Source organism: Neoarius graeffei, chromosome 6, assembly GCF_027579695.1.
Source record: "Neoarius graeffei isolate fNeoGra1 chromosome 6, fNeoGra1.pri, whole genome shotgun sequence".
Classification (NCBI taxonomy): domain Eukaryota; kingdom Metazoa; phylum Chordata; class Actinopteri; order Siluriformes; family Ariidae; genus Neoarius; species Neoarius graeffei.
Genome location: NC_083574.1, coordinates 49,089,869 through 49,104,962, shown reverse-complemented (window position 1 = coordinate 49,104,962; position 15,094 = coordinate 49,089,869). Strand labels below are relative to the sequence as shown.

The following is a 15,094-nucleotide window of genomic DNA, read 5'->3' as shown; positions in this document are numbered from 1 at the left end:
GTAATCTTTTATATTGGTAAAGTTGTTTATAGGACCATTTCTCAGTGTCTTTGTTTTTTTAATCAACAGTTTTTCAGTAATAACTTAATATTTAACATATCACTCAATTTTAATCACAAAAAGAGAAAATCGCAACAATTTCTCGCAACTTTCACTTCCTCCCGCAATGTAATCGCAACAAAAACCTAAAAAACACCGCAACTTTCATCGCAATTTTTTGGAAAAAACCCCAGCAACATCAGACATTTTAGCCCGCAACAATCACAAAAAAGGCCCGCGGAATCCTGGGGGGACTGAAAAAAGAAGGAAGTATGACCACGATTATTTAAAGTTTGGATTTTCATGGACTGGATGTGAAGATGCTCCACTGCCACAGTGTGTTGTCTGCCAAGAGGTGCTAGCTAACGATGCTATGAGATGTTTAAAATGTGTAAAACAAGATGTTTTAAAAAGCACAGATGTTTAAAATGTGTAAAAGAAAAAAATAAAAATGTGTACAACAACCATTTTTTTTAAATACGAATGGAACATTAAGTATAGCAACAACAAAAATTGTGGGGGGGGGGGGGGGGGGCGCTGTTGTTTATTTGCTCTCTGAGGGGGGGCTGACACTTTGAAAACCCCTGCCCTACACCCTTTGATGAAGCTACGTATGGACCAAGTTGCCTTATATGGAAAATATGGACTGTTCCTGGAGCAAGTTTCTAGGCTGGAAATTTGTAAAAAGCCTAAAATTAATAAAATAAATAAATAAAAGGTCCGGTTACATGGCACTATTTACCAAGGTATTCCTATTTGCAAACTGTATGCATGACACAGGTCTAGAAATACATTTGAACATTACAAATTGCACCTTTAACGTAGGTGTCAAATAAAAGGGCAATAAACAGTGAAACACTGGAGAGCTAAAGAGAAAACCAGACCTGTAGTAGGTCATGTGGTCCATGTCTTCTTTGTGCTGGTTCTTGGCATCTTCGGACATGTTACGGATGGACTTGCCATGTGGCTCTTTGTTCTGGTCGATCCAGTACAGCCACACCTCATCCTCATCACTATCTTGCAAGCTTGAATCCAGAGAGTTTTCAGTATTTAGAATCACCCTGACAGGAACACACATGCGCAAAAAAAAAAAAAAAAGTTATAGAGCAACACCCAAGCACAGATATTCACGCTGGTTCGGACAGAGGAAGAATCTTACTTGGTCTGGATGAGGATGTCTGCATTAGAAGGGTTGAGCATAAACTTACAGATGAGTTCCTGTGTGACAGGAATAGCCGTTTTATTGGACACACACAGGTCTGAAAGGTAGTCCAGAAACCTGAGGAAAATAGCATATATCAAGACTCGTATCAGTAATAACTCCTTTTATTTTCCACAAATAAAAGGATTTGTAACTGCAGTAAATGCTATGAACAATGAATAGCAACATCTAATTAAGGCTGCACAATGTGGACCAAAAAAACCCCCAAAACCCACAGGACGTGGTAAAGATGTTGGACATCACAATGACAATAACGTGATAAATTCAGACGAAAGTATTTTAATGCATCTGTTTGGATGCAATAATTAAAACCTAAAAATGAAATATGTTTTAATTTTTTCCAGGTGTATTCAATACATAGCATTAAGCAAATTAAATTCAATTATAATTTAATTACTACTATTGTGGCTTCACAAAGGATTATTATTATTATTATTATTATTATATCTTTGTCACATGCACACTTGAGCACAGTGAAGCAGTGAAACACACACACACACACACACACACACCCAGAGTAGTGGGCAGCTATGCTACAGCACCCAGGGAGCAGTTAGGGGTTAGGTGCCTTGCTCAAGGGCACTTCAGGCCAAGGCCATGCCATGTTAACCAAACTACATGTCTTTGAACTGTGGGGAAAACCCATGCAGACACGGGGAGAACATGCAAACTCCACACAGAAAGGCCCCCGTCGGCCGCTGGGCTCGAACCAAGAACATTCTTGCTGTGAGGTGACCGTGCTAACCATTACACCACCATGCCACCCATTTTATTATTATTACTGCCAAAAGCCCTGGCTCAACACCCAGGTCACAAACTGTTTGCCCCGCCTCCCATCAGGCAAAAGATACAGAACCATCAGGACATGCACAAATAGACTGAGGAATAGGTTCTTTCCCAAAGCTATGGCCTCCATCATACCCCCACCCACCCAAACATACACACACTCCATATACATACATCTATTGCCGGGTTTCAGTTATCGTGATTTTCCTTAATGGTTTTACTGGACGTGAAATTGAGGTATTTCACCTGACGTCACAGGGTCACGTGACGCCCCAGTGTCCGCCATTTTGAACGTCAAGCTACATACTAACGCTGCAGACAGAGAGGGAGAACCAGCTTGAAAAAAAATGTGTTACAGACACCTAGAATAGATTAATTTGTCAGTAAGCACTCTATAAATAACCATGGTGTTTGCTTGTTGCGCTGTGGGCTGCCACAACAGACAGGGACAGCGTGCAGGACGCTCCTTTTACCGGTTTCTAGTGATGGGAATGTCGGCTCTTTTTCGGGAGCCGACTCTTTTGGCTCTTCTTACTATAAGGAGCCGGCTCTTTCGGCTCCCGAGATTTTATTTTTGATTTAATTGCTGCAATTAACTAGTTAATTAATTACATTATTATTTATATTTTATCAATAGGATGTTTTCCATTTTATTTTTTAGTTTTTGTAGCCATTGTAAAGCTTTGTAAAGTATAGCAGTGTAACAATGTTCTAGCTATAGAAATAAAACTTACTTACCAATTAATAAATTATTTTCTCACAAACATAATGCAAAACTGTTATATTACCAATATAAAATACACAGCTGATTTTCCCCTCCTCAGGTGCCTCACAGACTCCTCTCCCCTGCGCTCCACAGCTTTAAGCATTACACCAATTTTCGTATTTTCGCAGCTGTGAATGACATCAACCCCCCCAACCAAAAAAAGTAGGCGTACACCATGCTACTTTTTTTCCTTTGAATGGTAATAGACAACACAAAGACGCAATCGGACAGCAACTTTTTTTGTGAAAGTCTCTCTCTCTGAGGCACTTAAGGACAAAAAACTAATTTGGCTCCCCAACTCGGCTCCCACCGAAGAGCCGGCTCCCGTCGTTCACTTCAAAAGAACCGGATCTTTGAACCGGATCGTTCATGACCGACACATCACTACCGGTTTCCTACTGACCCAGACAAGAGGGCCAAATGGATTGCAGCTGTGAAGAGACAGGATTGGGAGCCAACAGAGTACTCCAGACTTTGCAGTGATCATTTCATTTCAGGTTAGTTTATCAGTTAACAAAATTTTGATAAAATATATAGCAAAAAGTAAATGGGTCAGTGTTTGTTAACCCATCTGAGCAGTGAAACAAGGCAGTGTTAATTTGTCTAGGGTTGCATGTAGCAGACATCAGACATAAAACGCAATAACAGAGGCTAGAAAGAAACGGGACACAGAAATAAATAAACAGGGCTCCATACCAAGGCTGGGTACAGTGTTTGTGATAAAAGACAGATCCAATTTAACACGAATCACAGCTTACTTTCTTGGTAAAATGTGCAAAGGTCTCCACCATCTCATACCTCCTTGCACTGAAGGACTTAAGCGTGCCGTCCAAAATGGCTGCGTCACGTGACTTGGTCACGTGGGTGAAATACCTCAATAGCTGGTGGTCTAAATTTTCTGCAGTCTGATGAGCAAAAGCACATGAACCATGTATTTTTCCAATCAGATTCAGGCCACATTTGTAAGTACTTTCAAATGGAATTAAAATTCAGATAAAATGTTTTGAATATACACATCAGATTAACCAGTCCAAAGTTCAAGTTTCTTTTCGTCATTCATCTTCAGTAAGCACTTTATCCTGGTCAGGATCACAATAGATTTGGAACTCGGTCCAGGAATGCTAGAGGAGAATACACCCTGGGTGGGACCAGTCCATAACAATACATGCCATTTATTTATTAGGGGCAATTTAGCCCCTACCACAATCCACTTACCACACTTTTTTTTTTAAATTCTGGAACTTTCCACCAACAGAACAGATAAGGTCCAACTCGACTTTTTCCAGGCTTACATGGGTTTGATTTATTGAGGTTCGCATTAAATAAAATGACTAATATCTACAATACCCAAGTATTCACCCCCATGATTTTTCACCATTTTGTAGTATAAAAATTTGGAAATGAAATGGACATAATTGGAATTGCAGGTGAGGAATATTCACCAGAGGTGGACAGTAACGAAGTACATTTTCTTGAGTACTGTACTTAAGGACACTTTGAGTATCTATCTGTACTTTACTTGAGTATTTTTTTTTTAAACTTATGACTAACTTCACTACGTTTGAAAGGCAAACATCGTACGTTTCACTCCACTACATTTCTATCAAGGTCCTCGTTACTATGAAGCAGCTTTGAAAGTGGATGTTTTTTTTTTTCCTTTTCTAAAACATGATTGGTTTTTTTGCAGGTGACACTGAGACAGCCAATCAGTAATCACTAGGGTCACGTCATGTCCATAGACTGTATAAAATCAAGTCCAATTATTTCTCAGCAGCATTATTTAACACGATCAGTTGATGGCAGAGTGGAAGGAGGCGGTGTTTCTGGCGAATGCACGCACTCATGGCTTTATCTAGAACCCATGTTTCAGTTTTCTGAAAGGATTAAAGATTCGTTTCGTTTTAAATGTTTGCCGAAAACGAACCACATCACAGCCTACAAAAACTCACCGTCCGGCCTGCGGAAGCATATTGAGGTATCTAAATGTTTTATTCCAAGAGAAAGCTTGCAACGAAGTTGTCTGTGCTTTTAGAGCTAGTGATAACATTGCAATAGCGATGCAGTCTGGTTAGTCAAATGACTTTCTCTGGATTTGCCCACCAAGTTGCCATCGCCTTGTCCGCGGCTAACGTTAACACATAGCTAGTTAGCTTGGACACTAAGTTAGCATGTAAAAACGGAGTTACACGAACATGAATAACGTGAACATATCTGAAGTCCTTTCAGAAATATGTTTTAGCATAATCTTGCCAAATAAACAATGTAGAAATCTTTATTTTCTAGTAGCGTTAGCTACCCAATATGATTTCAAGTTTGAAAGTTGTTTGCTAGCATGTCAGGTGGAGTTTCACTGACTAGCTAGCTTAACATTAAAGCACCATGATGGCACAGCACGCGTTCATTTTGTGAATTCACATTTCTGTCTTGGTAACGGCATTATGTTTTATAAGCCTTGTGGCAATAATACAACGATGCGTTGACCGAAAATGTACTTTTAATACTTGAGTATTTTTAAAAGCAAGTACTTCAGTACTTTAACTTAAGTAAAAATTTGACTGTACAACTTTCACTTGTATCAGAGTCACATTTGACCAGTGGGATCTGTACGTGGATTTAAGTAATGAAGTTAGGAACTTTGTCCACCTCTGATATTCACACATTTGCTGGTACTACTGATGTAAGTTGCATAAGTAATTGTAAAATTGCTAGCAGAAAATCATATAATTAGTTTAAGAGAGTCCACATGCACAGTTTAATTATCACATAATTACAAGTTGAATACACGAAGTCCAGGACCAAGTTCTGGAAAAGTATCAGTCAGTGTTTGGTTATAAAAACCACCAGTGTCCTTTTAGTCAGAGAAGCAACCAAGTGGCTAAGGATAGCTCAGAAGAAGCTGGAGAGATTCACAGCTCAGATGGGAAAAGCTGTGTCCAGAACAACCACAGCACAGACTCCACAAAGAGAGGAAAATCCTTTGGTTTTTGGTCAAGATCAAAAATGAAAGGTTTAATAATCAGCTCAAACTGCTGCATTTGGTTGAAACCCAACACTGCTCATCCCCCTGAGAACATCACCCACACAGTAAAGCATGGTGGTGGTGGCATCGTGTTGAGCTTTACCCCTCGCATCTTGGTTATTTCTTTGACTAATCCTGTCTATGCAATGGATTTTGAACAGTTAGATTATTTCCAACTTTCAAGCCATTTTATTATCAACGTTCTCCATAACGTGTTCATCTTGAAAAGTTAGATCATAAGACAAAAATACAATTCATCAAGGCATCAAATTTATATGTCCAAGTACAATAAGTACTTTTTGGTTGTATGGAGTCAATAATGAGGGTAAATTATACAACCTTTGTCTAGAATGAATTGCCTTTGCAGCTCATGTTTATTCTTGTTTAATAAGTCTAACAAAGCCGTGGGCATGAAAAGCCCTGAGCATTTTAAAATCTACTTGTATAACCAGACCTGGGCTCCCGGTTCCTGCGTAGAAGCTTGACAAAGGTCTCAATTTCGCATGCTGTTATGTGCTTCTCCAGCAGCTTACGGTTGTTGTGAAGCAGGGCCGTGATTGTGTCTTCTGCCAGGATCTCGTAGCCGATCTGAGATTGCATGATGGAGAACTTCTTGGCAATGTACTCCTGTCAAGTAAAGAACAGAAGGTTAGAACTATTAAAAATCACTGGCGGACGTTCCATCTGGGTCATTTAAAGTACTGTGATTAACAGAGCAGCTTGTCATTTTACAGCCTTCTGCTGTCTGTGAGGCAAACTGCAACAAGAAGAAAGGGACAAGCACTGCTTCAGATGTGGAGGAGCCTTATTTTCAGGCAAATGTAAACAGGAACCTGATATAATAAAATTTCCAGTACCCACTGCATGACAATATTGTAAAACAAAGTTTTGGTGAACCAGGGTACTGCATCTTTAAAGTTAGATCATAAATATAACTCTAGAAATCTTTTAGAAGTCCTTAAAGGGGAACTGAAGTCATTTTTAAACTTGCTCTATTTCTTAATTAACGTGTTATTCAATTACATTTTCGGTTTTAGCAACCTTATATCGTGACTCGTATTGGCAACTAACTGCAATTAAATATTACACTTATCGGCCTATTCGGTTTTTAGCCGTGTTGAATGTAGTTCGTTTGGTCCACGGCAGGCGTCGCTTATCTGCGCGATCTTCATGAGACTTGTGCAAGACTTCGAAACGTCAAGTGTCAGCCAGGTGTCAGTGCCGCCATTTTGAAAACTGTTTTCCAAATGAAATATTGCACAAAAACGAGTTTAAATGACGACTACTGCCTACTTTTTTCAAACTTTCCTGATTGCCATCAAAACAAACAAAACTTCCAGCTTGATTACGTCAGCATTCGAAAGAGGGCGCGCGCGTCTTTTGACAACGTTAGCAGACGTCGGTCACTTTGATTTCCGCTGTACGTGTTACTTCCGTCCTACGATGTCTCGCACAGGTCTCAACGAATCTCGTTTATGGCCATTGCTTTGACATATGGACTGATATATTACAGAGCATATTTCAAACACGCATAACGTGCTGTAGCAGTGACAAAACAGCAATCAAAAATGCATTCCGATATTTAATAAAATGAGATAAATTGAATTTTGATTAAAAACATTGCCTTCAGTTCCCCTTTAATCCTTTTTAGGAACACTTTAAAAACATACCAGTTAACTCCGATTATATACGTGGATGCACGGGGGAAGGGGGAGGGGTGTCCTCTCATACCTGGTTCTTGCGATAATCCTGTTGCGAGTGGCGTAGTATCCTGTAGCATAGCTGCAACATGTATTTAAAGGGGGCATTGCGCTGATCACCCAGATCTTCCAGTTTCAGCATAGGCCCGTCCTCACTTTCTGCAAAAGTCGCTTTCAGAATGCCAAAGATCTGACAAACACACAAACAAAACAAATACACAAAGCTGATCTAAAAATCATGATGGAAATCAACTCGGCTTGATTACCGAATCGGATTTCGGCATGCACAGTAACGTAGGCATGTTGCTACACGGTCTGTATTAATACATTACATCACAGAATAATGGTGTGGGTGTGTACCTGTGCCAGAATGTTCTGTTCTCTCATGAGCTTCTGTCTTTCTCTATTGGGATTGGAGATGACCACTGATAACACATCCTGCCCATTATTGGGCACCTCACATACAAAGAAGATCAAATCCTCCAGCAGTTTCGTCACAAACCTGAATAACACACACTATAAACTATAACTTCATGCAGCACCAAGACCAAACAAGGACAATCAAAATTCTCACTGTACAATACATACAGGGGTCACACAACTGTAAATATTTACTCGTTGACCAGTAATTTCAAAAAGTAGTCGTCTTCTACGAAGTTAAAGCAAGAACTTATTCAGCAGCAGCACTGTTTAATAAGCTATTAAAACAACTTAAAAATAATATCAATCCGTACGTCATTTAACGGCCATATACAGGCTACAAAATATTACATATATATCCAAACACACAGTACCAGTCGAAAGTTTGGACACCTACTCATTCATAAGTTTTTCTGTATTTTGACTATTTACTACATTGTAGAACAATACTGATCGGACCTGCCTGATCCATCCTGATGCCCTACACTACCGTTCAAAAGTTTGGGGTCACTTTGAAATGTCCTTATTTTTGAAAGAAAAGCACTGTTCTTTTCAATGAAGGTCACTTTAAACTAATCAGAAATCCACTCTATACATTGCTAATGTGGTAAATGACTATTCTAGCTGCAAATGTCTGGTTTTTGGTGCAATATCTCCATAGGTGTATAGAGGCCCATTTCCAGCAACTCTCACTCCAGTGTTCTAATGGTACAATGTGTTTGCTCATTGCCTCAGAAGGCTAATGGATGATTAGAAAACCCTTGTACAATCATGTTAGCACAGCTGAAAACAGTTGAGCTCTTTAGAGAAGCTATAAAACTGACCTTCCTTTGAGCAGATTGAGTTTCTGGAGCATCACATTTGTGGGGTCGATTAAATGCTCAAAATGGCCAGAAAAATGTCTCGACTATATTTTCTATTCATTTTACAACAGTGTGACTTTTCATGGAAAACACAAAATTGTCTGGGTGACCCCAAACTTTTGAACGGTAGTGTATGTCTGGTCGGAGTCTCATCACGTCGCTCCTGTGGAGGATGGCCCCATATGGACAGTTGAAAGTCACACTTGGAAGACGCTCTGGACTCTTACAGTAATGCTTTTATGGCTGAGGACTACAGCTGACTTGCTAACTTTAGGACTGCAGTTGTCATGAACAGTTTTGCACTCAAGTTTCCATCAATGAAGAGTTATAACATCAACGAAACAGACTTCATGTTAAAACTGTTAAAAATGTTATAATCACGTTGTCTGTTATCACCCAAATGAGGATGGGTTCCCTTTTGAGTCTGGTTCCTCTCGAGGTTCCTTCCTCATGTTGTCTGAGGGAGTTTTTCCTTGCCACCATTGCCACAGGCTTGCTCATTGGCGATCAATAAGGGATCAAATTAGCTCATGTTTAAAGTCATTAGAATTCTGTAAAGCTGCTTTGTGACAATGTTTATTGTTAAAAGCGCTATAGGAATAAACTTGACGACTGAAGACATCAAAACTATGAAATAACATATGGAACATATATAGAATTATTCTATCCACATTCACTGGATATGAGCAATCGTGTGCTCTAATTGGCGACTCTACTACTAGGCTATCAGCTCATATACTGTGAGTAGAGAAAAACAAAACGGCGGAGTGTGTTGCTGAACCAACCGAGGGTGAAATAAAAACTCTACTCGAAAACAGCACCCTCCCCAAAAAAAGAAAAAGCAACAAAATATGGAAAGAAAGTAAGCATTTGATGGTAAGAATGTCTCGTTTTTTTTTTTTTTACTTTGCAAGAATTATTATTATAGCATTTTTCACAAATCGCTACTGTCATTTCACCAGTTTGTTTACATTCTAAGCAGAAATGATTTTGTCGGATGTTTTGTACAAAGTTTTTATTTATCGAATTTGTAAAAAATAAAAATGCTCCGTTTCACAAAATCCAGTGAATGTGGATAGAATAAAACAATTATTCCACTCAAATCTCATCACACATGGCTTATAGCCAAATCGGTGCTACGTGCCTCGTCGGCTATCAGCTCACGTACGACTCGATTTCACGGATTAACTTCTCATTCTCATCTCATTATCTGTAGCCGCTTTATCCTGTTCTACAGGGTCGCAGGCAAGCTGGAGCCTATCCCAGCTGACTACGGACGAAAGGCGGGGTACACCCTGGACAAGTCGCCAGGTCATCACAGGGCTGACACATAGGCCCTGTTTACATTATTTCGAATCAGCGGATCATCAGATTAACGTTTTTAAAACGATTCGCGTGCACACAGCAATGCCAATACACGATTCGCGTGAACACAGCAACGCCAATACACGGATACGCTAATCACATGACTAATTAGACGGCACGTCACATGATCCCAGTGCATATCGGGCATGCGCAAGTCACTCACCACTTGCAAGTGGAAGGATGGCAAGCGAACACCTTCTCCAGCAGATAAACACACCTGGCTGTGATGTTCATGTTCTCACTGAGTTTAAGCGCCTGAAGGAGGTTGAAATGTGTAAATAAACGTCAGTGCGGCTCAGCGCTTCCTCCTGCGCTCCAAATCACTCCGCCCTGAACAGCGAGTGCCCTCTGGAGGGTGCGCACTCCGGCCCTGCGCAGCTCACAGAGCGCGCGAGTGAAGCGCACGAGCAGTGATTCGGGACTGAGCCGCTGTGTGTGTGATCCCAACGCCAGCGAATCAGGAAGGTGGATGTCACAGTGACGTTGTCCAATGACGATGTCAGCTAGAGCTCAGCACAGCGTATCCGCGTATCCTCAATGTTTACACAGCACCGGACCGGACACGAACTGGATTGAATACGTGGGCCCTGGCGGATTCCCGTTTCCCGGCGTTTTAATGTGAATGGACAGTGCATCCGCGAAGAAAACGAGACAGACACGGTCTAATGTAAACTTGGCCATAGACACAGACAACCATTCACACTCACATTCACACCTACGGTCAATTTAGAGTCACCAGTTAACCTAACCTGCATGTCTTTGGACTGTGGGGGAAACCGGAGCACCCGGAGGAAACCCACGCGGACACGGGGAGAACATGCAAACTCCACACAGAAAGGCCCTCGCCGGCCACGGGGCTCGAACCCGGACCTTCTTGCTGTGAGGCGACAACGCTAACCACTACACCACCGTGCTGCCCATGGATTAACTTAACTGTGTGATAAACAAAAAGTTGCTTTCCATATTTTAGATTCCTCAGAATAACCACTGTTTACCTTGATAACGCTTTGCACACTACTGGCATTATCTTAACCAGCTTCATGAGGTAGTCACCTGGAATGCTTTTCAAATAACAGTTGTGCCTCGTCGGTGGTGTAGTGGTTAGCGTTGTCGCCTCACAGCAAGAAGGTCCGGGTTCGAGCCCCGTGGCCGGCGAGGGCCTTTCTGTGTGGAGTTTGCATGTTCTCCCCGTGTCCGCGTGGGTTTCCTCCGGGTGCTCCGGTTTCCCCCACAGTCCAAAGACATGCAGGTTAGGTTAACTGGTGACTCTAAATTGACCGTAGGTGTGAATGTGAGTGTGAATGGTTGTCTATGTGTCAGCCCTGTGATGACCTGGCGACTTGTCCAGGGTGTACCCCGCCCTTTGCCCGTAGTCAGCTGGGATAGGCTCCAGCTTGCCTGCGACCCTGTAGAACAGGATAAAGCAGCTAGAGATAATGAGATGAGAGGAGTTGTGCCTCGTCAAAAGTTAATTAGTGCAATTTCTTGCCTTCTTAATGTGTTTGAGATCAAACAGTAAATAGTTAAAATACAGTAAAATAGCCCTATTCCACAACTGTAGTAATCTATATCATGTCAAGAACCGCTAAACTCAGTAAAGAGGAACAACAGTCCATCATTACTTTAAGACATAAGTGTCTTAATTAATTTTAAAAAAAACAAAAAAAACACTGAATTAGGAGGCATGTCCAAACATTTGACTGTGTGTGTATAGATATCATTCTATCGGTGTATCAACGTGGAAGGTTACGCCTGTCGGAGATCTCCTTACAGCTCAGTAACTGACTGACTTTATTTGCAGGTTGCTATGACTACAGCAGTGTCTCATTCAACTCCAGCTTGATAATGATGTGCAAACCATGAAACACAATGCTGGTAAAGATTATGTTTAAATTTTATTTAGTTTTAAAGGACAACAAAAATACCCATGAGAGTGCGACATGGACAGTATGTGATAACGTTCCATTAAAGCAAGTGAACACAAGTCTTGCAAAATATGTAGTTGTGTGTCGAGCTGGCTGAAATATTCATCTTGTCTGAAATATTTTCAGTCGAATAAAGTGCAACTATTTCGCTTTTTCACTGTCTACTACCTTGCTGCTGCCAACTAGTCGAGAGTTCCCCATAGCAGTGACTGGCAACGGTTTTATTTGACCAGTCTACACAACCCCTTCTGTGTGTGTGTGTGTGTGTGTGTGTGCGCGCGCGTGTGCGTGCATATATACACTACCGTTCAAAAGTTTGGGGTCACTTTGAAATGTCCTTATTTTTGAAAGAAAAGCACTGTTCTTTTCAATGAAGGTCACTTTAAACTAATCAGAAATCCACTCTATACATTGCTAATGTGGTAAATGACTATTCTAGCTGCAAATGTCTGGTTTTTGGTGCAATATCTCCATAGGTGTATAGAGGCCCATTTCCAGCAACTCTCACTCCAGTGTTCTAATGGTACAATGTGTTTGCTCATTGCCTCAGAAGGCTAATGGATGATTAGAAAACCCTTGTACAATCATGTTAGCACAGCTGAAAACAGTTGAGCTCTTTAGAGAAGCTATAAAACTGACCTTCCTTTGAGCAGATTGAGGCTACGTTTACACTAGACCGTATCTGTCTCGTTTTCTTCGCGGATGCACTGTCCGTTTACATTAACCCCCCTGAAAAAGCGGGGAAACGGGAATCCGCCAGCATCCACGTATTCAATCTAGATCGTATCAGCTCCGGTGCTGTGTAAACATTGAGAATACGCGAATACGCTGTGCTGAGCTCTAGCTGGCGTCTCATTGGACAACGTCACTGTGACATCCACCTTCCTGATTCGCTGGCGTTGGTCATGTGACGCGACTGCTGAAAAACGGCGCGGACTTCCGCCTTGTATCACCTTTCATTAAAGAGTATAAAAGTATGAAAATACTGCAAATACTGATGCAAATACTGCCCATTGTGTAGTTATGATTGTCTTTAGGCTTGCCATCCTTCCACTTGCAAGTAATAAGTGATATGCGCTGGGATCTCACACACAGCGGCTCAGTCCCGAATCGTGGCTTGTTCACTTCACTCGCGCGCTCTGTGAGCTGCGCAGGGCCGGAGTGCGCACCCTCCAGAGGGCACTCGCTGTTCAGGGCGGAGTGATTTGGAGCGCAGGATGCCTGCGGAGCCGAGCGTATCCGCGTATTGGTGTTGCTGTGTGCACGGCTAACGGTTTTAGTGTAAACGCGAATCGTTTTAAGAACGTTAATCTGATGATCCGCTGATTCGACGTAATGTAAACGTAGCCACAGTTTCTGGAGCATCACATTTGTGGGGTCGATTAAATGCTCAAAATGGCCAGAAAAATGTCTTGACTATATTTTCTATTCATTTTACAACTTATGGTGGTAAATAAAAGTGTGACTTTTCATGGAAAACACAAAATTGTCTGGGTGACCCCAAACTTTTGAACAGTAGTGTATATATATATATATATATATATATATATATATATATATATATATATATACACACACACACACATATATATATATATATATATATATATATATATATATATATATATATATATATATATATATATACACACACACACACACACACCACTGTATGTACATTTGAAGCATACCTGCGGTCATTCTGAACGATTTGGCACTTCTCCAGTTTGCGTACAAATGACTCCAAAACTTTGTTGGCATCGTTAGCAAAATCCAGGTCTCTCACTTCAGACAGAGGTACAGAGATAATAGCAAATGCCTCCTTATCCTCTTTAATGGGACACGTACCAATCTGCAAGAGCATTCCAAAAACAAAATGTTTCCAGGAACTACAGGCACTCCTTTGGTTCCACATGACATATGTGGTTGCTGTGAGATATATATATATATATATATTTTTTTTTTTTTTTTTTTTTTAATCCCCCCCAGCTACTAATTAAAATAGTCCTGTAAATGTTGCAGCATTAACCTCAAATCAACACTTTATTCTGACTTTCTGTTGCACACCTTGAGCATAACAGGTCTCTCCTCCTCAGAATCGATGGAAATGTTCGTGCTGGTAACCCAAGTGTTGGTGCACAGGTTCCTCAGCCTGACATAGGAATTCCTGGGGAAAAAAACACACCGTTTTGTAACCTAAAACAGGTTTAGTAAGTAAATCATTCCAGAGACAATGACGACAGGCTGACAACAGGAGCAAATAACCTTATGCCATAGCTGTTATTGCTATAAGAGCCTATAATAATGATGTACTGTTATGTGAGCACTGGGTAGTCAAACCTGGGGACCAAACAATCTGCTCGCTGCAGTGTGGTGGCATCCAGCTCAAAAAGAGACGCAATATCATTGCCATGTGGAACAGACACCAAGATGTAAGTTATCTTCTCCAACTGCCGCTTCTTCTTCGAGAACACAGAGTCTGTCTCAGCCTGGGGGAAGAGCACAGACATGGTTTGTAGACACACTTTGAGGTGACTACATATTAGACACCCATATTCATAACAGCTCACACTTACAGCAGTAAAAGGTATACTGGAATTCGAGCAAGTTCAGGAAAAAAAAAAGTGTAGGAAAAGGAACAGCTAAGCAATTGAACTGTCCTCAAAATTGTCTTTGATACTGATGAGGACCATTTCCACAACAGCTATTAAAAATACAAATGTTTCAATATACTGTAAAATCTCATCTCATCTCATCTCATTATCTCTAGCCGCTTTATCCTGTTCTACAGGGTCACAGGCAAGCTGGAGCCTATCCCAGCTGACTATGGGCGAGAGGCGGGGTACACCCTGGACAAGTCGCCAGGTCATCACAGGGCTGACACATAGACACAGACAACCATTCACACTCACATTCACACCTACGGTCAATTTAGAGTCACCAGTTAACCTAACCTGCATGTCTTTGGACTGTGGGGGAAACCAGAGCA

At 41.1% G+C, this 15,094-nt stretch overlaps 1 protein-coding gene across 1 annotated transcript in view; it reads right to left on the bottom strand.

Moving 5' to 3' along the window:
* Window positions 1-15,094, bottom strand: part of itpr2 (inositol 1,4,5-trisphosphate receptor, type 2) — a 245,517-nt gene that overhangs the window by 152,778 nt on the left and 77,645 nt on the right. Inside the window, exons 11-18 of the mRNA XM_060923767.1 lie at window positions 14,446-14,594; window positions 14,173-14,272; window positions 13,797-13,957; window positions 7,893-8,034; window positions 7,564-7,722; window positions 6,287-6,459; window positions 1,199-1,318; window positions 924-1,100 (exon numbers count right to left, since the gene is read on the bottom strand). Coding sequence (XP_060779750.1) covers window positions 924-1,100; window positions 1,199-1,318; window positions 6,287-6,459; window positions 7,564-7,722; window positions 7,893-8,034; window positions 13,797-13,957; window positions 14,173-14,272; window positions 14,446-14,594 — 1,181 coding nt within the window. The remainder of the gene's footprint in view (window positions 1-923; window positions 1,101-1,198; window positions 1,319-6,286; window positions 6,460-7,563; window positions 7,723-7,892; window positions 8,035-13,796; window positions 13,958-14,172; window positions 14,273-14,445; window positions 14,595-15,094) is intronic.